This window comes from Triturus cristatus, chromosome 1_2 (genome assembly GCF_964204655.1).
Source record: "Triturus cristatus chromosome 1_2, aTriCri1.1, whole genome shotgun sequence".
Lineage (NCBI taxonomy): Eukaryota > Metazoa > Chordata > Amphibia > Caudata > Salamandridae > Triturus > Triturus cristatus.
Genome location: NC_140580.1, coordinates 137,269,008 through 137,296,870, shown reverse-complemented (window position 1 = coordinate 137,296,870; position 27,863 = coordinate 137,269,008). Strand labels below are relative to the sequence as shown.

General features: G+C 43.3%; 1 protein-coding gene across 1 annotated transcript in view; it reads left to right on the top strand.

The window, feature by feature from the left end:
• FHIP2A (FHF complex subunit HOOK interacting protein 2A) overlaps nucleotides 1-27,863 on the top strand; it is a 246,797-nt gene that overhangs the window by 11,370 nt on the left and 207,564 nt on the right. The window contains exon 2 of the mRNA XM_085603279.1: nucleotides 26,062-26,140. Coding sequence (XP_085459405.1) covers nucleotides 26,062-26,140 — 79 coding nt within the window. The remainder of the gene's footprint in view (nucleotides 1-26,061; nucleotides 26,141-27,863) is intronic.

Here is a 27,863-nt window from a genome sequence, read left to right as displayed (position 1 = left end):
AAACAATTTGGGTTAGACAACATAATTGGAAGATCAGAGTTAAAAAGACTGGATTCCTGGTTCCCGACTTCCTCTGGACTAGTTGATGAGATGATAATAATCAAATCTTATTTTACATAGGCTCCCTCTTGAGATCTGACACAGCCACAGGGAGCAGAGGTAGCAGGCTTTGGATCAAGTCAAAAACGCCAAATGTCAGCAACAGTTTACCTTCATTTCCAGTCCTGCAAATCAAAATCCTTGTAATGAGTAGCTCCTGACTGAGTACAAATAGCCCCAGTAATTCAGGCCAAAGGAGACTGACTGATCCTCAAAAAAAGAGGGGATTTGGTATTTTGGGGCTTGCTCTCCGCACCAGTGGTCTGTCCCCAAAAGACAAGGGGACACAACTTAGTACAAAGCACACAGGCCCGCAGGCTGCACCTGACTGCCACTCCCCAGAACTTTCTTTTAAAGTGGACCCTCTTCATGCCTGTGCCAGGCCAACCTGAGCCAGGGCTCGGCCTCTGGAACCAAAAGCTCCTTAAAACTCAAAAAAATGGCTAACACCAGGAAGCTACGACTGGCTTCCCTTTCACTGGAACCCACGTAAACAATGGACCCGAGCGACTCGGATCTCAGGCACTCCTACCTCACCGGTTCCCAGATGGAGGAAAAAGAAGCAAAGTCTTGGGGGCAAGAGCACCCAACCACCTCTGTGATCTCTGCTCTGGCAACGAACAGCACCTGGCTCTAGAATCTTGGCCTCATCTGATGGCGAGAGTCTGAATAACAAACCGCTGCTAGGTGTCTGACATCAACAAGGTTTCATCCGGTCTGTATGCAACTGACAACTGTAATGGGTCTCAGGTAGACTCCTACTCTGTTGGCCTCGTCTGTTTTCAGCTTCAGTGTCCTTTTAGGTCCAGGTACATTTTAAGGCCAGTTAGGAAACAGAGTTGTAAATCACATAACTATTTGCTGTGGCCCGTTACCAGTTAATAATAGTGATGAAGGCATCAGCAGATCAAAATGTTCTTTCTTGTTTTCTAGTGGTGTTTTAATGTCCTGTGTGTTCTACTTTTCTTTTAAGTTTTTTTAGGGCTTGTGCAGGCGAGAGCCCTTTTGTGGAGGGTTCCAAAATAGACCCTGGAATCGCACACGCTCGTGCGTGTGCGATTCCTTTTGGTCCACGGGATTGGCATTTGCGGGCGTCCTTTTTTAGAAAAACAGCACGCAATAGGCCAAAGGCGGTCGTGTTGCTCTGCCCATAGCCTATTGGTGTCTGTTACCCGCACGCCGACATCTGTTTTTCAATTATCGTGCCCAGACACGGGTGCGATAATTGAAAGCAGATCGCTCACTGTGGCGCGCGCGCACCGCTCGCGGGCTTGCTTTTCTTGTAGTTTTACATAGCGGGAACTCGACCCCAAGATATCGAAGCGCTTTACATGATCACATGTTATATTTCAAAATGTCACCTTTTTAAAGGCACGGGTAGATTTAAGTGATTTGCCCTGAATCAAAGGATGTTGAGCGGACGGCGACGCTAAGACTCGAGCATGTTTTCCCAGTTCCATATTCCGCAGCTCAGACCGTAAGGCCACGGCCTCTCCATAGTTCATAGATTGCAACTTTCCAAAGCTTGCGATGAAAGTCGCTTTTGGCAGGAATAAATGCATTGGTATCCGTTTCCATTGCAGCCTAGTCCACAAAAGTACCATGAGTCCCAGGAGGAAGCGCTTGGACACCTGTGTGAATTTGGGAGGAACGGGAAATATTATGTAGAAGAGGAATTGTAAAGGGGACAGTTGTTACAGCCATAACCAATTCAGTCCTAACCAGACCAATTGGCTTTGGCAGTGCCTGGTATTTCTTAACTTGTATAGCGCCAACTTCAGTCGGGTTTCTGTGCGCTGTATCCAAGATCCTTTCGCGCAGGATGTCGTTGCATGTGTTGAGTGGGAATAGCAGGGCATAGAGTACTTTATTATTACATAATTAGTCACTACTTTCAGAGTAGAATAGATCACAGTATATTGAATGTATGCAAACACAATAACCGCATAAATAGGACCGAGATATAAAATGCAAATAGAGAGGAGATTAGAGATGCGCGAGCCAACATTTTGACATGGAGAGACAAGGGTCGTTTTGGCTTTGAGTCCGTGCACGAGCCGAGCCTTGAACATATTTGGCATGTCAATCATGCAACAACGATTTCAAAAGAGTGGATTTCTTTAACTCGCGAAAGTATTTCACCGTAGTGCATCGGATTGATTGAGAGCTGCTTATTACAATTGAGAATTTTTAGACATGAAATGACTAGCATTCATGCCCCCACCCTGTTGGTGATGCTATTAATAAACTTTAAAGGCAAAGCAGCGGTCATGTGTGCCCCATATGTGGCTTAGATTCTTGTTATAGATGGAACGACATTATAGGTTAATAAATCCCACATTAACGGTTTGTGTACAGTGCGCTTCCTGAACTCACGTATTTCACGGTACTCTCAAATTAATTAATAAATAGATAACGAGGCTCGGTACGGTAAAGGGATGCCCCTGGGTAACTGCGCGCGTTACAAATTTTATATAATAATAATAATAATAAAATTATTTGCTTAGGATCACACAATTTAGTCAAGCAGGGCAGCCGACATTGATTCCAGTTTCACAATGTGCAATTCAGCAGCTGGATGGGCATCTCTGAAAACAAAGGTCCATGCAATGGCAAAAAAAATTATATTGGAGCTTTCTCTCCTAAAAGTAACTCCATTCCAGTGCAAGTTAGTGGGGAAATTAAACTCCTTTTATTTTTCTCTAGACCTACCTCTTGGGGCTCCCCAAATGGTGGTCTGTATGCAACAGCCATGCTGTCACCTATCGGTGGCAAGGTAAGCCCCCCCCCTCCCCACCCGCTTAATACCTCATAGTCCACCACTATCTAAACCTGTTGAGCGGGGCCTAGGGTTGTAAAGTGACTTACAGTCTCACTGCACAAACATGCTTGTCGCCATGCTAATATAGAATGGGATTAACAGCCACCCGCCTCGCAACACTTAGACGCAGAATAAATCCCCATGAGTGAAGTGTGTTGTGCTTGAATCCTTTGTCCATCTTTTCTGTTCATGTTGTCGTAACTCCCTCCCTTCTGTCCTGTTATACTGTCACCTTTCACATTTTGGTTGTTACTGGTGACACACTGCTAACCTCGACAGTCAAGTTGCGGCATCCGTGCTCAGTTGGCGGTGCATTGTAATGTAATTGCATTTATATAGCGCTTACTAGCCCTGACGAGGTGTCTAAGCGCTTTTTCGACGAGTAGCACAGTACTCTGAAACCCATAAAAGATTGAAATGTGAAAGTAATTGGAATGGTGAATATGTTAGTCCGAATGTAGTCGAGCTTAAATCTGTGCATGATAAGGGCAGTGTGGTGCTTGTGCAAGCCTTTCGAGGGGTGCTGCAGGGGGTGGCATCCCTACATACTTGAGTGGTGGGGAGGTGTGTTTAGTCTGCTAAGGCTGAGCCTAATCCGTATGACTGGGCCTCAAGGGGACTGCTCGTTTGTTTGTCTCCAGAGGGGGTGACCTCATATATTTGATGTTCACATGTTCTAAAGGAAGCCACTGAGAGAGAAGTTTGAGCTATTGGTGTTGCTTTATTTAGCAATGCCACTAGCTCAAACTTAAATAATGCGAGACCTATTGCATTGCAAATGCTTGTTTTATATATAGTCCTCATATCGCCACTGGTAAGAACCAACCGGATTTTGAACTTCCCTCGTGCTCAGTATCTGGCTCCAATTAAATCAATATTACCAGGCTATATCGAATGATCACAACCTCCCCAGCTTTACTAAACTGAGAGGGTGTAATTATTGGACTTAGATAACTCATATCTTTAGTAATTCCCCAAATCCTTCTTTTCCATTCCCATTATTCCTCCTCCTATTCAATTCTTTCAAAAAGACCACAGATCTCTTCCAGGCTTGCCAAGTAGGGGCCAGAACTTGTGTCCAAAGCTTACATAGTTCCCTTCCAGCTAAGAGAATTAAGTAAAAGATCAAATAACTGCATTTTGCATGAGATTCTTGCCATGAGTCTGCCAGCTCCGCTTCTCGCAAGTATCCATCCCACACAGCATATGGCACCTTCATCTTATCCACTACTGCCATCAGTAAGTACTGGTACTAATGAGCCACTTCCTTCTTCATGGCGTTGTGCTCCTGAAGGTCTATTTCCATTTGTCCAGATTTGGCTGCTGACCAACCCTGGCTCTTGAGCCATGCATTTACTTGATACATTTTAATCGTAGAAATGGTCTTGTCTGTCTTGTTATTCTAGAAACCCCAAGTTAACCTTTTCCCATTGTCCACCAACTGTCCCCATCTGATCATATCTCTCTCCGTAAGACTGTCAAGCAGACACTCTGGAGTTCCTGGGGAAAACCATATGGAGGACAACATGCTATATAGTATACGATAACCAAAAATGATTTAACCTTGTACCAAGTTCTTGCTGCTACCTGTAAGCATTTCAGTCTCACTTTTTAAAAGCGTTTTGGTACCCCAGATTTGTAAGAGAAGCCTTCCTCGGGCACGCCCACCAGCATTGCCCTGAATATAATCCCTAACAAAGTCTCATCTGGACGTGGAAGAAGCATTCTATTATTTTAAGCTGAAAGGCCCAACAATAAAGTTGTAGGCCAGGGAGTCCTAGCTCTCCTACCTACCTTCTTAGTTTTTTCCAGGAAACAATTATTCCTTTTCCTGCCCAAATAAATTAGGTTATTCTCCTTTGTAGTTTCAAAAGAGCCTTTTTGTCAAAATGTAATGGGATATTATCAAACCGGAAAGTAAGCCTGGGAAGAACAGACACTTCCAATAAGTTAATCCACCCATATATAGAGCGTGGAGGATTCTGACATCTTTTTAATATCTCTCCTATATATTTCACCTTTTCCAAATTTACCAAAGTGATTTCTCTATTTCTTTGTTTGTTTATTTTTATACACAGATATCTCAATTCAGAAACACTTGTTATTTCTCTACTATTCTGGTTCCAAGTCATTATTTCTGTTGTCTCCTCATTGATCTCATATCCTGCAAACCTACCAAACATCCTTGCTTCTGTCGTAAGATGTGGCAATGTGAAAATTACATCTGAAGTGTAAACTATTAAATCACCTGGATATAAAGATCTTTCTGGAATATTCACCAACTGTAAAGGGTTTTATCTCATTATTATTTCTTAAACTTTGAGGTAAGGGTTCAATATAAAGGTCAAACAATATGGAGGATAGAGGGTAGCCCTGCCTTGTCCCCCTTTCTATTCTTACAGGTGATGACAAACTATCATTCACCAGACTCCTGGCAGTTGGGGCGCTATAGATCTTTAACAATGAGTCTATCAAGTTTTACCTAATCCAAAGTGTTCTAAAATAATCCCGCGATTCCTCTTTAGTGGCATCCAAGGTCACGATCGCAAGTGGGCACCTTGTGTTGTAGCTAGAGCTATTGATCCTATTGGGGTATGGTTAAGTTCTCTCATATGCCTCCCACGTAGGAAGCCCTTTTGATCCGGATGTATCAAATGCCCCATCACTTTAGTCAGATGAGTCTCAAGGATACTAGTAAAGATTTTACCGGCGGAGGGGTAGGTCTCACGGTTGGATTCCTTGCTAACCAGGACACTACATGATGGGTGTCCTAAGACCCGCCGGCAACTGCTGAGGCATGACTCCTACAATAGTAGGTCGTCCTCTACCGCTGTGGTCACTTTTCCCACAGTTTGATTATTTGGGAGGTAGGTGTTTCCACCTCGCCACAATGTGCAGATGCATGTTATTTGGTCCTGAAGAATTGCCATTCGATTCTCCTGACGAGCGAGGCAAGAAACATGTTGACCTGTATACTTATGAGTAGAGCGTAAATATCCTGATTTATCACAGTCACATATACGCCACTCTACCTTCATTTTAATCAGGCAGGGAACCTATCTGAATAAAGGTCTCTTATTGGATTCCCTTACCTGTTTTAATCACTGCACGCACTTATTCACCACATCTACTCACATTGGGCCCCTCACCCCCACTACACCATACAGTGTGAAACAAAAGATCTCCACCAAAGAGCCCCACTTTGGGTGCCCGTCTGGTATTGCAGCGCCGGCCCGACGAGGAGCAGGCCCAATGATGAAGCATGACACCTAGCTGGCTGGGTGTGTGAGGGCCCTAGTTCCAAAAGGAGGAATTCCCCTCCCTCTTGTAATATCAGTTGGACCACCCCCATAGTAATAGTTATCCTGGCTCTCTCACCTGCTCAAGACTCTCATAAGGAACTATGTACCCTCTTTTTCTAAAAAGATTTTATAGTCGCAATTAAGTAATGAGATTGGACGGTAAGATTGACACTGTAAGAGGTTCTTGCCAGGCTTTGGAATTAGGGAAATTACTTCTTCATTCCACGACTCCGGGATTAGCATACCATCTATCAATATAGAGTTGGGATGATCCTCTCCGCTATTGCGAAATATAGCTCACTAGGAAACCCATCAGGCCCTGCGGCTTTCCCTCTTTTTTAAATTTTTTTCACTACAGCCAACATTTTGCTACCATTTTTTTTTGTTTTTTGACCCAGGTATAGCTGTTGGTTGCTAGACAATTTAGGGAGATGCTTTCCTTTAAGCCAGTGTTCCAGTTTTTCCTTGCATTTGTTTTAACAAAATAGTTAACCAAAACCAGGGTGCAAGGGGTTAAATTTGTGCAGCAAGGTAAAATCTTCAATGTGTAAAGTAATTGTTACTTGCAGTCTGTGAGGCAGTGAAAATATTTTTTCTTAGATCCCATTTGCTGTATGGTGGTTATCAAATCTGACTTTTACATGTAGTAATAAAAGCGTGAATGTGTTTTTATTAGTACAATTTCTATAAATGAAGCGTTCTTGTAACATTTTTGGTGATGTAGCATATATATATGTATAGATATAATTTACTCTGCACAGTATAGATCGCCACTTTGCAGTTGTGATTGAGAAGCACTTTCTTTTGAAAAGACATTTTTATTTTTTGATGTGCCTATTTATCTATAACTTTTGACCCACACTGGATGGATATGAATGAAAATTAACAAATCACCTGCTGTGTTGTCAAAGGTCTGACATTCTATTTTTAAAAAAGTGTTTTCATGTATTGACTTTCATAGGGAAATTTTGGAAATTTTGCTCACACCTACTGTCTAATTGGGTGAACAGATTTATACCAAACTTGGAATGAAAATAAAGACTAGGCCCCGCTTACCTTGGACAGGTCCTCCGACCAATCTGTCCCTTTCAGACCCGGACACGCTGCCGCCGCTCTCAGTTCCTCAGTGCATTCTTCTCTCTTCTCTTCCTTGTGGCACTTTACTTTGTGCCTCTTTATCTTGCGTCTCCATCTTTTCCTCAGCCCCCAACCCCCTCCCAGCCACCTTACGTGCTTTTCCTCCTCCCTGCTTCTTACCTGTACTTTTGTGACTTCTTCCTGCTTCCCCTTAGTCCCACTCGCTGCCCCCCTGCGCTCCTTGCCCCTCCAAAGACCTACTTAATGGCAGCTGCTGCACGACCCCATTGAAAAGGTGTATAGGCCCCACCTCCCCTCTTACCTAGTCCTCCAACCTTTCTAAGGCCGTTTTGGGCACTGCCTCGCTGCTACTGCACTCTGTGCCTCGGTGGATATATATCCTCCTGTATTCGGCAAGTTAATCTCGAGCGACTTTATTGCCGGTGGTGCAGGTTTACAGCGCTTTGCCGTGCGCTGTGTATTATAAAGTCTTTAGACGATTCCTTCACATTTAAAGGACCTCACGGCACTCCGGTGCAAGTAAAAGGTATTTATTCTGTTAACTTCGGCAAAGGCATAAGCGTCAACGCATTTCGGTGCTCTTGCTCCACCTCCTTCTCTGCCTCTTTTGCTTTGTGCTCATTTACCTTGCGCCTCCATCTTTCCCCCAGCCCCCTCTCCTACCACTTCCTCCTCCCACTCCTTACCTGCTCTCCCGTATCTTCTTCCCATCTCCCCTTAGCCCTGCCTACAGACCACCCGCACTCCTCCTCTTCCCAGGACCTACTTAATGGCGGCTACTGCGCAGCAGGTGTGCTAGAGCACGGCAAAGGCAAACCCGTCTGCGCCTGGACTTCGCCAAGCACCATGACCTCTTGTCAGATCACCCATTGCCACTGCTCCCCAGCTACCCTCAATGCCCTCAACGTTGGATGCCCCTCCATCCACTGCTGTCACACTACACCTCACAGCGTGGTATGATTTTTCTCTTGCTTATAGTGTCACTCGATCTGCAGCTTCTCTGCACCACCCACCCCCTCATTCAGACTCCCACATCACCAGCACACAACCTCTCCTCGCACATCACCACACTTCCCTCACATGCATGCTCTTAAAACACACAACATAGAAATTTGGGACCTCCTCAACAACAGCACACCAGAGTTACTCTTCCTAGCAGAAACCTGGATGAACCCTGCTTCAGTTTCCTACATTGATATAGCCATCTCAGCAGAATACAAAATTGCACATCAGGACCGCCTCCACAAACCCGGCGGATGTCTCGGTATCATCTACAAAGACACCCTCAAATGCTCAACCACCACTGACCTGGATTCCCCTTTCATGGAATACATGCACTTCAACCTGTACGTAAACAACAACACCACGGTGAAGGGCACCTCAACCCAAAGGCCACCCTGTGCGAAAGGCAGCTTCAGCAACCCCATCTCATAATTCATTGCTCGTTTCACCATCAACTCCAAGATCTTCCTTCTTCTCTGAGACTTCAACTTTCACCTGGAAGACCCCTCTGACCACAGCTTCATCGCCCTCCTTGAGCGTCTACGCAACATAGGAATCCGCAGATAGTCATGGACTAATTGCACAGTTCAATCTTTAGAAGCAATCTTCGCCCCCTGTAACAGCATCAGCTACTGCTTTGCCTCCCCACTCACATGGACTGACCACTACATTATCCATTTCGATATTTCAGCGACACAAGCCAAAGCTCCCATCAACACCAACCAACCCAGCCGGAACTGGAGCAGAATAACGGAAACAGACTTGTGGTGCACTCTCTAAATAAACCAACCAGCAGCAACCTAGCCAAGGACATCACCAACTTCAACCAATGGATCTCCAACTTTGCTGACGCTCTCACCCATCAGAATTCACAATCCTCGCAAAACCAACAACCAGACCTCTTCGTACAAGGAAGAACTCCCGGTCTCCAAAAGATTCTGCAAACAGCTGGAAAGAAGTGGAAGTGGAGAACTAATGACAATGCCGGCCCCAGATCAACCTACTAGGCCGTCCTCAGACACTACCACCACCTCCTTAGAGTTACCAAGAGAAGAGCCCTCACGGATAGGATCGCTACCAGTTCCAACAGCATCAAAGAGAGATTTGTCACCATCAAGGTATTCACCACCCCAGACGCCTCAACCAACTCCATCACCCCCTCCCAGGAACTCTTCGATGACCTTTCAAATTTCTTCTACAAAATCGAGAAGATCTACAATAACTTTGAAAAGCTCCAAGACCTAAAGGACATAATCTGCAAACTGCACGCATACCACTCGGACAGACAACTAACCACCTGATGAACACTCACAGAGGACGACACCACCCCAATCATGAAGCCTGTCAACTCTGGGGCCCCACAGACCCATGTCCACACTATATCTACTACCTAGAAGAACCTTTGATCAGCAAATGCCTCACCCACATCATCTGCTCCTCCATCAAGTCTGCAAGTTTTCCAGAGTAGTGGAAGCAAGCTGCAGTCACAACCCTCCTTTAAAATAATTTAATTGTGTGACTCTGCCAAACTAAGCAATTTCCAACCTATCTCCCTCCTACCATACCCAGCAAAGGTGATAAAGCAATCAACCAGCAACTCTCCAACCACCTGGATCTCCACAATCTTCTCAACCAGTCCCAATCCGGATTCTGCAGCAGTCTCAGTACAGAGCCAGAACTTATCGCAAGCACAGACGAGATCCACATCCCTCTAGATAGAGGAGAAACCACCTCCATCATATTGCTGGACCTCTCAGAAGTGTTCGACAGTTTCAGACTCCAACCTCATCAGAAAATTACAAGATACAGGGCCCCAGCCTTCAAATCAATTTGCTCCTTCCTCACAAGAACACGAGTCAGACTCTTACCCCCATAAACACACAAACATCTGAGCCCAAGGACTTGATCTGCGCAGTCCCTCAAGGATCATCCCTCAGCCCCACCCTGTTCACCATTACATGACACCGCTTGCGAACGTCATCAGATCCCACGGCATCTCCATTGTCGCCTATGCCAATGACATCCGACACCTCCTCTCTGTCAGTCATCCTCCATGACCAGATCCAGGTTCACTGAATGCATTATCCAAGTTGCAGAATAGATGAGAATCAACTGCCTGAAACTCAACTTGGATAAACTCCCCCCAGGGACTTCACCTGGTAGCTGTTAGAGCTCTACCTTACTCCATCACCCACCAAACACACACGCAACCTCAGGATCATATTGGAATACAAACTTAACATGACCACACAGGTGAATGCAGGTAGCTGCTCCTGCTTCTACGTGCTATGCATCCTTAAATCTTCAGACGGATTCCCAAGAGCCCCAGACATACTGTTACTCAAGCCTTAGTCACCAGCAGACTTGACTACAGCAACATTCACTATGCTGGAATCCCCAACCACCTCCTCCACCATCTTCCGACCATCCAGAACACTGCTGCCAGACTCGTCCTGGACCTCCCCGGCGCACCCTCTTCACCTCAGATCTCCACTGGCTGCTGATGCACAAATGCTGCCAATTCAAACTCTTCACACATGCATTCAAGGCACTGCACAACAATGGACCAGCATACCTTAACTCCTGCCTCCACTCCCACCAGCCGTCTACTCCCTGCCTCTCTCTCCCTTGCTCACACCCTGCATAAGCAGAATAGCAGGGATCGCATTCTGATACCGCTTGCCCAAAACGTGGAACAGGCTCCCTCCACTTCACTTCTGAAATTCCTTAAGAAGCTGAAGACCTGGCTCTTCAAGTAAGACCCTGCAGATAACCTTCACACCTTCGATACCCTAGCGATTAGTCTTGCTTTACACAGCCCGTTAACATGACTCATAAAGTGTGCCTTTGTTGATTTGGTGTATATCCACTCAGTAGCTTTTGAGACATTAACGTTTAAGAAAGTTTCAGTGTGGGGTAAATGTGCACTTCTTGTTATATACACTAACCGAACAATGTATTTACATTAAATTTGTAAAATGATAATCCCTAGGAAAGTAGCAACTGATCCTGCTGATAGAAACCATGTACTAAGAGACGGGGATTAAACTCAGGTGGGCTGTAATGATGTCACTTTGGAAGCCCAATAAAAAAAGTTTTAAGAAAAAAGTTTCAGTGGCCTTTAAGGATTAACACTTTTGTATATCTTTTTTAACTCTTGAGTTACGACTTGCGACTTTTATCAATTACATTTTGAATTTTTTGACATTCTGAATTACTGGAGAAAAATATGAAATCATTTTCTGGCCATCTTGAAACTCACAAGTAAATGCTGACTTGTGAGTTTCACTCTGTGGAAAAATATTTTGAAAGTCATTGGCGGGGGGGCGGGGCAATCTCAAAGGTGACCCTCCACAGGGGACTGTTGAGGGCTACCCAGAGGAGTAGAAAACTCAACTACAATACCAGGAAAAAATGCAGAAAAAAGCATGTGACTTGCAAGCAAGAAGGAGATCGTCATCAAGCCGAGGCCATTTTTAGTAGTGGGTACATCCATCATTTTGTGAACTAAACAAATGCCCAAAAAGAAAAAAGAACCTTGTGCAAAGGCAGAGAGATGAGGGGCACAGTGGGCGTTGGACCCACAAAGCAGAAGGGGTGGAAGGCCTGATTGTAGGAGCCACACCAATAACTTCATACTCCATTGTGTCCTGCAGCGGGCTTCGGACTAACCACCTCCCCAAGCATGACGTCCCTGTTGCTCAATCCCAATGATAAAAGTTTTGGCATCGAAGATCACTAACAGACACACATTTTTCCAAAGGTGTTGCCTAGCAGCCTACTCCCTGTACCACTAACTGCAGATGTCAGATAAGATCATGCAAATTTCTGGCATCTTCATATTGCTGATCACACACCCCAACCACTTCAGCAAGGGGATGGCATCAGCAACTCCAACATGTATCACTCTTACTGTTCTCAAGATCTGTCACTTGACCCAACTCATACACTAAACATTAAATGATGTCAATGGTCTCAGCCATTCCCAGATGTAGAAGAATCAGCAAATTGTCCATCAGTTCAGACTCATTCTGGTCCTTATGAACACTACATTTCTCTTAATGCATCCAAGAATTCAAGTCTGCTGTACCCTCGGCTGTTGAGTGTTCGCTCCACACAAAGTTGTCTTCATTGCTAATGCGAGCCACTCTGTTCCTGCAGGTTGCTCTTCCCTCCTCCTGCCTGTATCTACCCCATTTCTGAGACAATTGCCACTTATCGTTTTGCTTCTCCGTTGCATCCTCGGTGAGTGAAAGGGCCTTTCCACTGCCACAGTGAATTGAGCGGGGATCAGTATCATGTATATTGCTTCCTTTTCTAGGTTTGCCATTTTATTTGCATCCGAACCTCTCCTTTGTTTTGCACTTCCATAGTAAAGTATTGGGAATTTCAATACTTTTGTATTCTCATACATAATTACGCCACTTTGCCTGACTGCTTGGTGAATTTACTTTTTTGTCCTTGTAGTTGAGAAGTCAGGCAGTAATGTCCCACTGATTGAGCCAGGTGCAGAAGGAGGCATAGGCACCTTTGCCTTATGAGTCATTTCTGTTGAAAAGAATGATAAGTCTTGCAGTTTCAACAAATGTAAGATTCAGTCTTCCGTAAAGAGTTCATGCTTGGACCTTCGGCTCGTTCAGGCACTGCCACCATCCAGATTTTATTCTTTCGCTGCCTTAAGCATCTTCAATCCTTGCAGCCATACGTTTGGAATCTGATTGAAGTTGCTCCACTGAGGTTGAAAGAGCCTTCATAACCACATCATATATGTTTTTTTGTGACAGTTCCACTGTACCTACTCTGCTTTCAGTAAACTAATCATCATGGTGACCCTATCTATCTTCTCCACTAGTGCTCTTCTGGATTCCTTAATCATAACCCTTAGTTGAGTTAGCGATAGTTCAGGGATCTGTGTGAGTTCCTAGCTTCTCTCCATTTCATCCATAGGGTCCTCAGGCTTCCCAGACGGTGTAGTGTTTTTAGGAAGGCATATTTGTTCAGCCAGTTATTTTGAGGCTGACTTGACCCTCTTTCAGAGTCCATTCTATACTGTGGGTGCTCTCTGTTTAATTGATATCTTTTGGTTGTTTTGTTGGGAAGTGCGATAATATGAACTCTGCAGCCATCAAACACTATCACTTAGTGTGTGTAAGAAGAGTATTCATAGGGTAATTGGTGCTACAGCCGCCTAGGTGTACAGTGAATCGCGCTGTACCTTCAGCCAGTGTCTCTTTTGCTTTTAGGAAGACAAAGTTCAAAATGTCTCCGTCACTGGATGTTGGGACGGAAATGTCCTCTGCGTGGTTGGAGATGTGTACCCCTCCCCAAGTGCTCAACTGTACTGTTGTCTGGATCCCTAATGCATATATTTTTTGTCATAGCGAACACGAATCATGCGTGTGCGCCATGACATAGGCATGTCTCACGGTTTACGGTCTTGTTGGATTGGGAGGGGCGCCCAAAGCTCTACCATCATAGTGGTGGAAAGCTGCTTTTCATCAGGAGTTAAGTAGCAAGAGCGCAGTGGTGGCAGCATATTGCGTAGTGATCAATAATAGTGCACAGGACCTTTTAACTCGGTCACTGGCGTGAGGCCTACTATCTTACTCACCTTTTTTAAAGTTCCTCTGCTGTGTGCGTAACTCAACCCTTGGTCTACATCAGGTAGTTTAGGAGTGATGCACAGTTTGGGAGTAGTGACTCTGCACTGCTTGTATGTGTGCCTAGGAAGGGTACAGTACAGGAATAGAGCGGTACTGTGCAGTATGTTTTGTGTGGTTAGTCCGTGTACTAGTTGTATGCATGCCTGTAAAGAATACATGACACGAAAGAGGTAGTGCAGTGTGTGTGTGCACTGAGAGCATGTGCTGAATATGGGTGTGCTTGGGTGAAGTGCAAAACATAAAGGGTGAAGTGTTGTGCAGTGCGCACATGGTAAGTGTGTGTGTTGGTAGTGTGTTTGGTTGTAAATAGCACACTTTGTTTTGTATAGAAAATCTTCAGTTCTGAAAAGTGCACGCAGACTATGCTGAATGCATGTGTACATGTAAGGGTACAATGCATGGAGGTACAAGTTATGAACAGTAGGTGTGTTGAGAATGTACATTGAGTAAGTGTGCTTGCAATGGTGCGTAACATGGAGGACCCTGGTTTCCATTTTGGGAAGCCCAGGCCTGCCTGGTGAAGACAGGAGGATCGTAGGAATTCCCACAGACAGATGTGTGTTGCTACATTCCTGTGAGCTGGGTAGGACACACACTGGAGAGGAAACAGGAAGAATCTCTCTTTACACTTCAAAATAATGCTCTTTAACTCCGTGATTGGTCACAAAGAATGGGCCTAGATTAATCTCAGGAAGAGAGATGTGGCTGGAAGGGAATAGTAGAGAAGGACGGGGGGGTCTGGGATTAACCTTTTGATGCACATATCACTGTGGCTGACATCCTGGTGTGAACTGTGGTCACACTCCCATGAATTGTGTTGTGGGACTATCCGCTTTGGAGTCTTGCATGTTGTGACAGACCGCCTTTCATAAGGAAACAAGCATTTACAATGCAATGGTCTCTGCATTGTTAAAGTTGGAGCTATTGGCATTGCTCATGACATTATTTTTGTTTATGTTTTTGTTTTTAAAACATTTAAAGAAACGGCATTGTTATTTACAATGTCAATAGCTTAATCTCTCTCAAAAGCGAGACCTATTGCATTTGCACCCACACACAGAGCCACACACAAAGCCAGAGGGGCGGGTTCAAGCATTGATTAAGTTAAAGCCATTTGCTTTGCTAATGGTATTGTATCGCAAAGCAAATGGCTTTAACTTAATAAAAGGCGAGACCTATTGCATTTTTAATGCTTGTGGCATATACTAGTATTACAAAAAATATCCATTGCACTAGCTTGTTAAAGATAGACATGTTGTATTTGCCAATGCCTGTTATTCCTTGCATGTGTGGACGATGTGGCATGAAGCAGTCACTCAATGGATGTATGATTCAGCCTAACATTACAGAGAGTGGATAGGACTTGAGCCTTTGAAATTGGAAATCCAAATAACAGGAATTTGAGGTCTGTAAAATATGTGGCATTAGTCAAATCCTGTTCTGAATGATCTGCTGAAAGGACTGGTAAGCACAACATGGTTTGTCACGGAATATTGCTAAGTCTGGGCTTATATGCAACATTGTAGCCTAGAACTCAAGGCCTGCTTAATGCTCCTACCCATTTTTCCACTCTGAGATATCTGTTTGTCATTTGAACTCTTGACTAAGAAAAGACAGTGTTCCCCGCGACAAGTGTAAAAACGCACTGGTCGGCCAAGAACACCCGAATTAGCTCTCGCCCAGTTAAGATGGCGTCCGTAATGCTTGTTATGCTGCGCACTCATCCGCTCCAGCAGGTAGCGGGTTACAGTCTAGTCGAATACAATTCGAAGTCTGCAATAATGTCTCCCTTCATAATGGAGGCTGGGGGAGGAGTCTCATTAGTACTGAGCTGATTACTGCTAAGCTTTTCACAAAACAGCAAAAAGGCAACGTGCACAAAGGATTTTAAAGAGCGTTACGTGGACATTACGAAACTCAGAGTTGCGATGGCATTAACACGACCTTCTCTGAGTGGAAAGGACTCTGCCTCTTATCAGGAGTCAGTCTCGGCGTGGGGGCGCCTGGAAGAAAGAACCCCTGGGTGGGGGCGCCGAGGAGGCATAGGAACCTGGCAGAAATGGAGAGGGCGGTCAAGAAACCTCGGCATAGATTTGCAATAATCAGGAATACTTTGTGGTTCCATGCAGAAAAACCTTTGTTTTCTGACCTACTTTTATTTGCCACATTGATGCATTCTGGGACTTGTAGTTTATTCAAAGCCATTCGACCATCACACGTGCATGCAATGAGTTGTAAAAGGAAAGTCAGGAACCGGAGCAGCCGAGGCATCGTGACATGGAATTAACCTATAGTGCCCTGAAACCGAAGCTAAAACGCAGAAATGTATGCACCCTAAACAGAATGAGTAGGAATGCTGCCGGACATGTTTCTCAGCAGTGTGTGTGGGGCCAGCGATCTAACATATTAAAATAATGCCCCCTGCACCCCACATACAAATTCTAATACAGTGCATGTTACATTTGAAAAATACAGTGGTATGAAACCCTGTATTGCACAGCGACCCGTGAACCATGGGAATATTTCGCAGTTCACTGTAAAATACGTCTTTCGACGCCATAATGGCACACCTCAAACCACTTTACAGTGGTTTTCCGTTACCTGTGCTCGTAGAATTATTCGCCATGGAGGACGAAATAACCCTGCAAACGCCATACAAAAATTAATTAAAGTGGTCTTCCGGCACATCTGTTGTGTGGGAGGGATGGTGTGTGCGAGGTTTGTGTTGCGGTGCTGGTGGGTAGGCACAGACGATGCTGTAAAAGAGGGCAGAAGGAGGAGGGTGATACCAGCCACGTCAGAGGCAACAGAAGCATGCTAACAAGGAAATCTGAAGGGTCCCTAGAGGGACCTTGTTTAGACCGAGCAGCAACGGGGATGACGCCATGAACACCACCGCCTTTCTCCGAGGTCAAGCAGAAATGCCTCGGAGAAACGCAGTGGCATTTTCGGATTGGGGGCGCGTGTTTTTCTTTCTCTCCTCTTCCCATTGGCTGGAATGTTTACATTCCGGAGGAGAGAAAGAAAGTAAAAATCACGCCCCCGAATCCGAAAAAGACTGGGCTTAAACGGACAGACGCCCCTCTCCTCCAATGGCTGGCCTCCGTTTAGGAAGCCAGCCAATGGAGAAGAGGGGCGGGTTCAAGCCCCGTACTAAAAAACGTTAAATCTCGTGAGCGAGACTGCGCAAGCGCAGCCTTCGCTAGCCGAGACCTAAAAAGAAAAGGATGTGTCCACTTCAAAAGAAGCTGAACCCCAACATAAAACTTCAAAGACTCCAACCCTAAATTACATTTTGATGTCTGGAAATGAACTATAAAAGGGGGAGGTTGAGACCCCAAAACTTGTCATCTGCCAAGCAGCCAGACGGGCTGTGTGAGAAGGGGAGGCTCTGCAAGAATTTCACTGGACATTGAGTTATTGTTCATACTGTGTAACCTTTGAGTTATGAGTCGTGTGCACTGACCTGTATCTACATTTTCCCCTGACGGCCCACCCCGAGGGAGCCTTGACAGCTCGACCACAGCTACCATTGAGAGTCAAGTGCAGAAGGGGTACTTGGCCCAGTCCCTCGTTATCCATATTAGGTTGGGCCCTGGGACATAAAAATTAAAAGGCCTCAACCACCATTTCGGCCCCATAGCCCCTGTGTGCCCTCTAGTCCTCTGAAAAGGGCTTGGACAGTGGAAAAAAAATTCCCACCATCGGCCTGTTGGCTGACATAACCCACAGAATACATTTTCCCAAATGTGATTTTGATGCTGCGTGCTTCCCAGCTTCCAATATATAGGGCCACTGAGGCCTTATCTACAGAGTGGGGGCTGTGTCTCTGCTTATCATCGCTTTAGGCTTCTAGTGCCCTGAAGGTCCATGTTTTTACCCTTTTATTTAGAAAATGTTTTCTGGTCTTTGGCTGGGGCACTGCGGGGTCACAGGGCCACAACGGTTCACTGTCAAGAGCGACCTCAACTGCAAGGTTGCTCTGATAGGCTTGTGTATTGGTCCAGCCCCCTCACCAGCGCCCAGCCTCTTCAGTAAGTTGGCTGTGGATCACCATCCATGACAACAAATTAAATAATAAAAACAAACCACTTATTTCAGATCAGTAAATAATATTGAAAGGCAATGCTTTCAAGAAAATCAAGCTACAATGATCACCTCTTTCAAACGCCAGCATGGGAAAATCAGGAACATATTAAATAAACACTGGCACCTAATGCGCAACGATCCACTATTAGGGAAACTAGTTCAGAAAAAAAACAGCAATAACCTTTAGAAGAGCATGCTCTTTTAAACAAATGTTAGTTAGTAATATGATCCCAAAAAGCAACAAGGTACCATGCTTCCACTTGGCTGAAGCGTAAAGAAGGCTTTATAAAATGTACGAAGTGCAAAGCCTGTAGTCACGGGAAAAACACACAGGCATACACATTGGGTCTCTCTAAAAGAGAAAAAAAGATTAAGGGTTTTTTTTCGTGTAAAACGGAATATGCAGTCTACGTCCTTCAATGCCCTTGTGGCTTGAGGTACGTGGGCAGTACGATTCATCCTGCCCATAAAAGGGTGCTGCAACATCTTGTGGTCATCCGGAATGGAGATAGGACCTACCCAGTAGCACGTCACTTTCAATCCCATCATGAGAAAAATACGCAAGGTTTAACATACTTTGTAATCAATTGTATCCCACCAAGTACCCGTGGGGGAAATCTGAGTTTCTTTTCACGGAGGCTTGAGTCTTGTTATATCCTGGACCTAAACACACGAATCCGAATGGGATTAAACATGGTAGAAGATTTGATCACACATTTATAAATTCCTTCCTGATGTGGTGGTAAGAGTGTCTTTTATAGAGCTAATACTGTGCAAACCTCTAAGAAACAAATTTTAAACCGCTTTTGTTTTATTAATTTTGTCACAGGGTTTTAACACTTTTATTTTAAACAGGCAGGAACTGCATACATATGATTAACTGCCCACTGGGGTGCTAATGTAGTAAACACAATAATTCCGGAATTGGGGTGAAAACATTCGAACAGAACCCGTAAAATATCCACTTGGGTTACAATTAATGGCACCATGAACATTCGTATATTGTAAATAAAAATACATGGACAATATGTAACTCTGCATGATGTAAATAACAAAACTCATTAATAGAGGATCGTGGGGCGGGCAGTGTACACCAGAAGGGTTGTCAAACCGAAAATTTACTTAGAAATCGGGTATTGTAATAATGAATTCACCTTGCATGTAGTATGGTTGCTAACCGGTTCAATATAATTCTTTTAAATATACATTGAAAAATGAAATTGAAATGTACGTTTTGTTTCAAAGAGCAGAATGTAAAAACTACCAGTCTGTTGTTCATTGCACTGTTTGAGTAGTTATGTCACGTGACACGCTATGTAACGCTTTGTTTAAAATGGCCGATTTGAAACGGTAAAGTTGTTGGTGAACAAGCCTGCTGGACAGACGAAACGCGCACTCTCGGCTGACTGAATAAACTATTTCTGGCCAGTACACGCCATGGCAGGAATGTGTCATTTACCAGATGATGGAAAGGAAACCATGTTATTGCACTGTTTGGGTAAGGAAGGTTTATGAATTTAATGAGTAAACATAGCTGTGAACCTCATCTAGAGTTTAAGAACTTTACTTTACCCAAATGTGTCCTTTTATGCAGGAATCGTCGTTGCTTAAAGTTAGACATCATTTTAACATCTACAACTGTAGTGAAGAAATCAACAAAGGCAACTGCGCCTGTCTAAAAATGGCGTCCACAGTGTTCCTTAAACTGTTAGTCTTCTCACGAAGACTGCCAGCGTAAATTGACCGGGTTTCCAAGCGACCTTCATTCTTTTATTGAAATATGACCAACTTGTTTTTATATCTAGCTATCTCACAAGGTGTTTTGAAATTGCCAGCGAGTACTGCGTTGTCACAGTGCAACTTTCTCCCTTTGTAGTAGAAAAAGCAGTTCTGAGTACACTTAAATATAATATTGAAATTTTGATGGTTTTTGCCTATCCTCTGTTCATGGTCTGGCTTGATAGCGCAGCTGATGCCAGACAATTATGGGAGCATCACTAGAGAGGAACTTTGACTCTGCACCTGTAGTGCAAGTTTTGTTTGGATAGAAGTTGTTTGCTTCCACAAAAAATGCACTTGCCCTCCACACAGCTGTGATCATTTTGTTTATCCATCTGACTATGCTTTAACTTTCAGGGGCACACACCTACCATTGTAATGCTATTAAACTGTCTAAGAAAATGAGATCGTACATGTTGGCGTGTTTCTCTGGCGGCAGCACTGATGGAAGCAGGGCAGTCATTAACGTACCTGAATGTTTGGGTCTGGCTTGACGGAGCATATATAAGCTTTGCCTGTTGATATTGACATTTTTTGTTTTGCTAATATTTGTTACTGAAACATGATTATTTTGGCAAGAAAGCCAAGTCTCGTGAGAGTTTGCAAATGTTTGAATTTGAGCACCTGTTGAAACCCTGCGTACGTTAGCACTGCATTCATTTTTGGGACGTGGCCCACCCTGCAGTTTCTTGTTCTGCCTTCTTAAATTTGCATAAAGTTATAAAATGGTCAAATGTACAATTGTTTTTTTTTTTTTTTTTTATAGAGGCAAGCCAAACTGTATGATAAACAAGGACTGGCAAAGCCAATAGTCAGGTTATAATGTTTGCAAATATACAACAGCATTTGTGCAAGCCTGTGGTGACATGTTATAGCCAGGCATATTGTCTTTGCCACTCCTTGTTTATCAGTATTTGAGTTACTCAGACAGGAAAAATGGGAGTCCTGTCTAAAATAATTTAAAGTAAAGTGTGTGGCAGTGGGGAAAAAAAGGTGACAAAAGCAATGCTTTGTAAATGATGCGTGCATGACAGTGAAACTAATGTGTGACATTTCAGTTTACTTTTAAGGGGCCGATTACGATCTCGCTAGGAAAGCCCTCTGTATGACTCCTATCCGGAGGACTTTCCTACCGAATTGCACTCCGCGAGTCCGAGCGACCGATTCTGATGCACCCGTATGTTGACGGACTCGATTCGCTCGGACTCCTTTTGAAATCTATGGGAGCCTGTATACTGAATGCATACACAGGCTCCCATAGCAAAAAGGGGTGGCTGGGGAAAAGCGTACACCCTATGGCGGGCAACCCATGGTGTCCGCCACACTGTGCATGCATTGAAAGGGGGGACCCATGGGTACCCCCACGGGACCGATTCAGAGGGCCCCGGATGAAGGGGGGACCTGCTACAGCCTTCCTGAAGTCCGATTCTCACAGCCGTTTCGTCTTGCTGAGACCGAGTCGATACGGCTGTCCGAATCGTGCATCGTACTTGCTCGTTGAGAAGCCTGCTCCATTGCGCGACACTATTCGGCTGCGAACAAGTCGGACTGACCGGATTGGGTTCGGAAACGATTCGGTCGACGCGGACGAGATCTTCGCATCATACTTGGTTGTTAGGAACGGGGGAAGATTTGGTTGGAAACATAGGCTCCGAATCGGATTTGCTGGTTCCAGAACCCGTCTGGAGGCCTTCCTAACGAGATCATAGTCGGCTCCTAAGTTGTAAAATAGCCTCTCATTGCAATGCATGCACTGCATAGCAGGTTGAATGATTCACCAAACAGTCAAGTGAGAGAGTATTCTCTTACGGGAGGAGACCAAGGCCACTCTATACATGTTTAAAAAATTGGTAACAAGAGGTCATAGGACAGCTGCAGTGTGAAGCCAGACCTAAGCAGTTTTGATTTAATGAGAATGTTTGTGAATGGGGGCATGCATGATTTTTTTTATCTGAAATGTTAAGATGTGGTTGCCCTTGAGAGGGCACTGCTGCCACTTTTGAGGTTTAGTGACATCCGTTTCATTTTCTTCTCTACAAAGAGTACGCTCATGTGCAAATCCACAGAGCTATGTTCTTGGCGTAACTGCATTGTAAGGGCCATCAGACTGTTCTTTTGTACAGCGTCTCGTGAACTCTGCACAGCAGCTTCAAGTTTGAGTCTAATCTCAAGCTTAGAGATCAAATCAATGCCCTCCATTCCTTACATTGTTTTTGTCTGCGACTGTTGAAAAATTTTGAGATGCAAGTAACATTAAAAGTGACACTGTCCTTAAATTCATTGAGCTAAAACTGACCTTCCCTCTATAAAACATTTACTGACGCAGAGCGTTTGTTCATGCTTCAATTCCTTTGGGAAATCTCTTGATTTTGCACTGTGAGGCCACAATAATGATGGAAATGCATGGTGTATAATATACAGGGCTTCCGGTTTTATGGTATTTATTTTTTAGACATTTCCGTCTGTATTTATCCATATTTATTTTTTGCTATTTTTATCTGTATTTATCCATATTTATTTGGGGTTATGTGGAAAAATTAAGCTGAATTTAGTATATTTTCACATTTATTTAACCGGTAAATATGCACTCATGCTTGAATGCCTACTAAGTTTCAATGCTGTAAACACCCGCAGAAGATAAATCAATACACTTATAAGAAAATATGTACATTTCAGTATCAACCTTGTGCTTATCTACTGCTGTTAAAGCCTCGTTACTAAAATTCCTTTCTTTTTTAGCCCTCTTAGCTATCAATCCACACAGCTATTGGCCTGGTAGTCATGGCAGACAGGATTTAGAATTCCTCAAAAAGCAATCCAATTTCCGTTTTCATCCACATTTAAAAATATTTACAGACAAGAAAATAAATGGTTTCTGTCTGTATTTATCTGTAAAAATCTGTAAAAAACGGAAAACAGGAAGCCTTAATATAAGTGAATATGAAATGAGCTCGGTTTTCATTTAACTGCCTAGGGCATCTCTGTTAAACAATGTGCGATTAATTTAGCCCAAACTATTTTGTAGTAGTTGCATTGTGTTTAAAATGTTGTTTTTGGTGCAGCTTTGAATCGACTTCATCCCTATTTCCTTGCCCCTCCCAAACCAAGTAGAGGTTCCTAGTAACATGGCTTCTAAACCAGTATGTATTGAGGGTGGGAAGTGAGAAGGGTTCAAATTCGGCTGAACATTACCCTTTCCAGTCGATAACTCCTATGGCTGCCATTAGGGCCAAGTCACCATGAACCCTTCACATCCTCTTAGTCACCCCTATAGACCCCATTTTGAAGTTGTCATGTTGCAGAGGACTAGTCCACTAACTTTGCTTGCCCGATCCTGAGAATGTAAGTCCTTGTGAAATAAGCTTTATTTTCACGCTTCAGCAAGGGCTTCTGTGTTAACCAAAATGTGGTTTATTTTCACACAAAAAGGTTCATTTTGATTGGTTAGAATTTAAAATTCGTTTTTGATCCTTTGGTACAGATTTGAGTCAACTACACTCCTTTGTCTCCTATCCAATCCAAGTAAGGTTTCTTAGAAACAGGGTTCCAGTTGGTAAGCCTGTATTAGCGGTTCAAATTTTGCCTAGCATTAGCCCTCCTAGTCTGTGACTCCTGGATCTACCTTTAGAGCCAGGTCACCTGATCGATAAAGTTAAAACTGCCATTTGTTTTTGGTCCCCTGGCTGTTAGGGCTCCCTTTGAATTTAGGTCATCTGACAATAAGGGCTTGAAGGAAATGACCATAGCACCTTTCCCCTGTTAAATGTGAGTTAAATACCTGTGTCAACCCCCCCCCCCCCTTTAAGCATGGTAAATTGACTTACCCCATTGGCATATTTAACTTGCCTACAAGTCCCCAGTGTAAGGTGTAGAAAATAATCCCATAGCCTGGAAGTTAAATGGCACCTGTGGACTACAGCACCTATGGGGCTATATTTAGAGTGGGCATGTAAAGCATGGCTGTAGGCCTACACTCTGTAGCCTGACTGCAAGAGCCTAAAAAGTGCTGTTATTCATACCTGTCAAAATAACTTTTTCTGACAGGCTGGAGATCCTGCTTTTAAATATTAATAGTATGAGAACAGTGGTCCCAGCATACAGAATCATTCAATACAAAGCATTTAGAAAAACAATGCACCAAGAAACTTTTTAAAGAAGTTCAAATGCCCATTTAATCACATTGAACACTTATAATTTGTTTCTTCAGGTGCCCACACCCACCCCCCCTCCACATGCACCCCAGTCCTCATACTGCTCTATACCCAGGTCCCAGTGACTTTATATGGGTTTACCCTTTATTTTGACTTTAAATATTAATAAGTCACCCTTAAGTACACCTTGTTCCCACCAGGCAGAGTGTATGTTATTTAAAAGCGCAACGTGTGCAAAATTAAAGTTGTCATGTTCCCCCCACTCCCCCCCCCCCCCTCCCCCCCCCCCACCTTGAATTTAGGAGTAAGGTGCTCTGTGGGATTGCGGTTGGGGAAACGGGAATTGCTAGAAAAGTGGGTGGGATTACCCCTGTGAACTATCACCCCGTTAGTTAAGGGAGTAGCCAGGAGTCCCCTCCAACCATTGACTAGTGCCATCCATAAATGTGGTTCTCAATGAATCCACTTCAGAACACTTTCTGCATCTGCGGAAGATAATAAGAGGACTGGATCATGCCTGCTTTAACCTGAGAGTAGCTCAGAAAGATGCCTGGTTTTCTGCTCCCTCTTGTGTACCCAGGACAAGGAAGTGGGCTCCAATGGGTCAGTAGGCTCAACTCCTGTGTGGCTGCTGAGACACAAAAGCTGAAAAACATTTTATCCTGGATTCTCAGTTGCCCAATCGCAACTAGACCATCCCCCAGACCTCTGTGGAACAAACCCTAAAGTCTCTCAAAATCGGGGAGCCGTTTATATACACATGTGTATGTATAAGTGGTAAAATTCAGCATGTGCTGACCCGCGCCTCCCTCTAGCTATTGCAAATAACTCATCACCGACATCAAACTTCAGGCAATTCTTTAATGGGATACTAATTGTCAACAAAATTTGGCCTTCCAGCTACTTGTTAATTTTTATTTGTCTTAATGCAAAATGGCCTGAAGGTATTTTGCAACTTGGAGGCCCTGTGCAACTTAAATTGTTCATTCGTTTGATATTTCATGCAATGGATTTTTAATTTCCTCATTCCTTATTTTGGCTAAAGAAACCACCTCAAGTTATAACTCAAGGCTTACCAATATTGGCATACCTCTATGTAGTTGTTCTTTAAAGCCATGTGGCTTGTGTCTGATAGTAGCGAGCAAATTGTGGTGCAGAATAAATTCAGTTCTCAGTCATGGTTGTTCACATTCTTTCCCAAATGTTTTTGATGGCCTCTCCTTACTCATGAGAGTTTGATAGTTGAACTTTGGTGGAAGAACCGAAGAGCTCAAAGTGCCAACCACTGTTTAGAATGAATCCTTCTATGTACCATTTGGTGGCAAAATACGGTTGAAAGTGTTTCTTTTCATGTCTGCTGCAGACATCTTGGAACAAAACTACAAAGTTTGTTTCACAGTAAATTTAGGGGTCCCAGATCCTGCCATAATCTACACCAACCTCTATTATCTTCTTCATAATCTTTTCCATGGGGCAGGTCCAGATGTGCTAGCGGGATTTTTAGAAGTCTTTAATGCCCCTTTAAGTCTGTCATTTCTCTTTGACTATGAGTATTTCAGAAATGCTCGTCACGTCCCCAGATTTGACCCTATGTAACACACCTTTGCAAAATATGTAAAAGACTCCTGTTGTAAACTTGAGATGCTTCAGCATTAGTTCTATGGTAGCCTGCTCCTTCTATTTATTTTGTTGTATGCAGATGCCACTATTGCCTTATCCTGGCCATAAAAGTGTTGCAATCATCCAAATGATTAGAACTATCTCTGTAGTCTGTGAAACGGGTGTTACCTATATTCGGAATCACCTTGTTCGTAGTAGTGTGTAGAACTTTATAGGCAATGATGAATACAGCTCCATACTTGTCAACACCATGCTTCTATCTGTTCAGATGAAGGTCTCTTTAGGAATGTACTTCTTTTAATGGACTTTGAAGGGAACATAGAAAGTGGTGAGGATGACCCAGTGGAAGTACAGATAATCTCCTGATTGCAGTGTTGACTTCTCGGGTCCTAAGCACATCCACTTTTGACATTTTTCTTTTGTCTCTTGATTTACAGCTTGCTCCGTCCCTTCCACTACAAGAAGACTTTGTTTACCACTGGAAGGCTATTACACATTATTACATCGAAACATCAGGTAAGGCACCTTTGTTTACTTTTATATGCTTGCTTTTGGGTTTTACATTGAAAGCAAGAAGGAAAACGGAAAGGTGGTGTTTTAATGATATAGATATGTATATCGATATATGGAGATCAAACAAAAGCCAAGATGCACCACACATTTGTGAAAAGCAATCAAATGAAACAATATATGTAGTTCAAATCCAATTGAAAAGACAGATAAGTGTTCCTTAATTTAGTCTTTTTATTCCAAGTTCATTGGGCAGTGGACATTACAATGCGACACAGCCGACGCGTTTCGTCCTGAGATAGGACTTCTTCAGGGCTGTTAAAAATACATAGACATACAATTATGAATACATATATATACAACAGTAAGAAGTGTCACATTTTAAATGACAATCTGACAAACAAAACCTACACAAAGACCAACATTTTCCATGGATTTCTAATTTCAAGAAAGTAAGTGTAACCAAACATGTATAAAGTAGAAGTTGTAATGATGTTCCTCAGGTCCATATTATCTTAGTGGGCCATACAATACAAGTGGGCTTTTTCAACATAACATTTTATATTTAAAATATTCTCCCAATGCAATTCTTACATAGAAAACAAACAAGCAAAGATTTCAAGGAGAAAGAAAGGAGAGAAATAAAGGACAAGATGTACGGTATCCTATGCTCCATTTATCCATCTACATATTGTATATTAAGGTGGTAATAGGTTAATTGAAAATTCAAGACAAATTCCACCTAACATTATAGGGCGTACCGTAAAGGAGGTAGGTTTATAATATACCTACCAGATTGTATGAAAGATCACTTGTATACGTTATGATCGTTGTTAATACGATGAGGAAAAGATCTTCTATGTAGGTTCTTTTCTTCCATACAAGGTTGTCTGTAATGCGAAACCATATCTATTGTTAATAGATGGTATATGTATTGTTTGGATTACGTTAGGTGGGCGGGCATTAATGGAAATGGTCTTCCACCTCCCAATGATTTTACACATAATAAGAGCAAAGGCCTTCAGCTTCAGGTAAGTCTAAATCTAATTTAAAATTAAATCCAACTTAAATAGACCCCACTCGGACTTGCTTCGAGTGGGCATATTGTCATATAGTAAATGACACGGGCGTTCACTATTATTGTGAGACAGAGATAAGTATATAAATCTGTCTTTAAAGGTTGAAAAGACAATACAACCACATGATAGGTCCCTGTGTAACATACCTTCTCTATATCGAGTATGTCCTGGACCGTAGATTTTTCATCGGCTTGAATAGCAGGTTTTTTTAGAATCATATATTTAAGAAAAGTATTTATCAGATCTGAAGTAAAAAAGTGAGACAACAATTAAAAAAACCAATTGTACTCAGTCCAATCTCTTTTATATAGATTGTGACATGCTAAGCATATAACTATGCCAGTATATCCGAACTCCAACTTGTCCAATATTAAGAAAACCTCGCGAGGGTATATATGCTCCGCTGTGCCCCAATTCTATCTAGGGTATTATACAAACGTAACCTCTTAGTCTGTAGCGCTTAAGGCGGTATTAATCCGTCCACCCATGTTGAGGTCTACCACCCTGCACTACAATTAGCAATTCGTGACTGCAAGCAAAGGAATTAAAAACCCTTTATGTATAATTTCCCATAACAAAGTCCCACCAGATTCCAAACAAACATAAGGGCCCCACATCCTAACTAATATAAAGATCCGGGGATGTGCTTA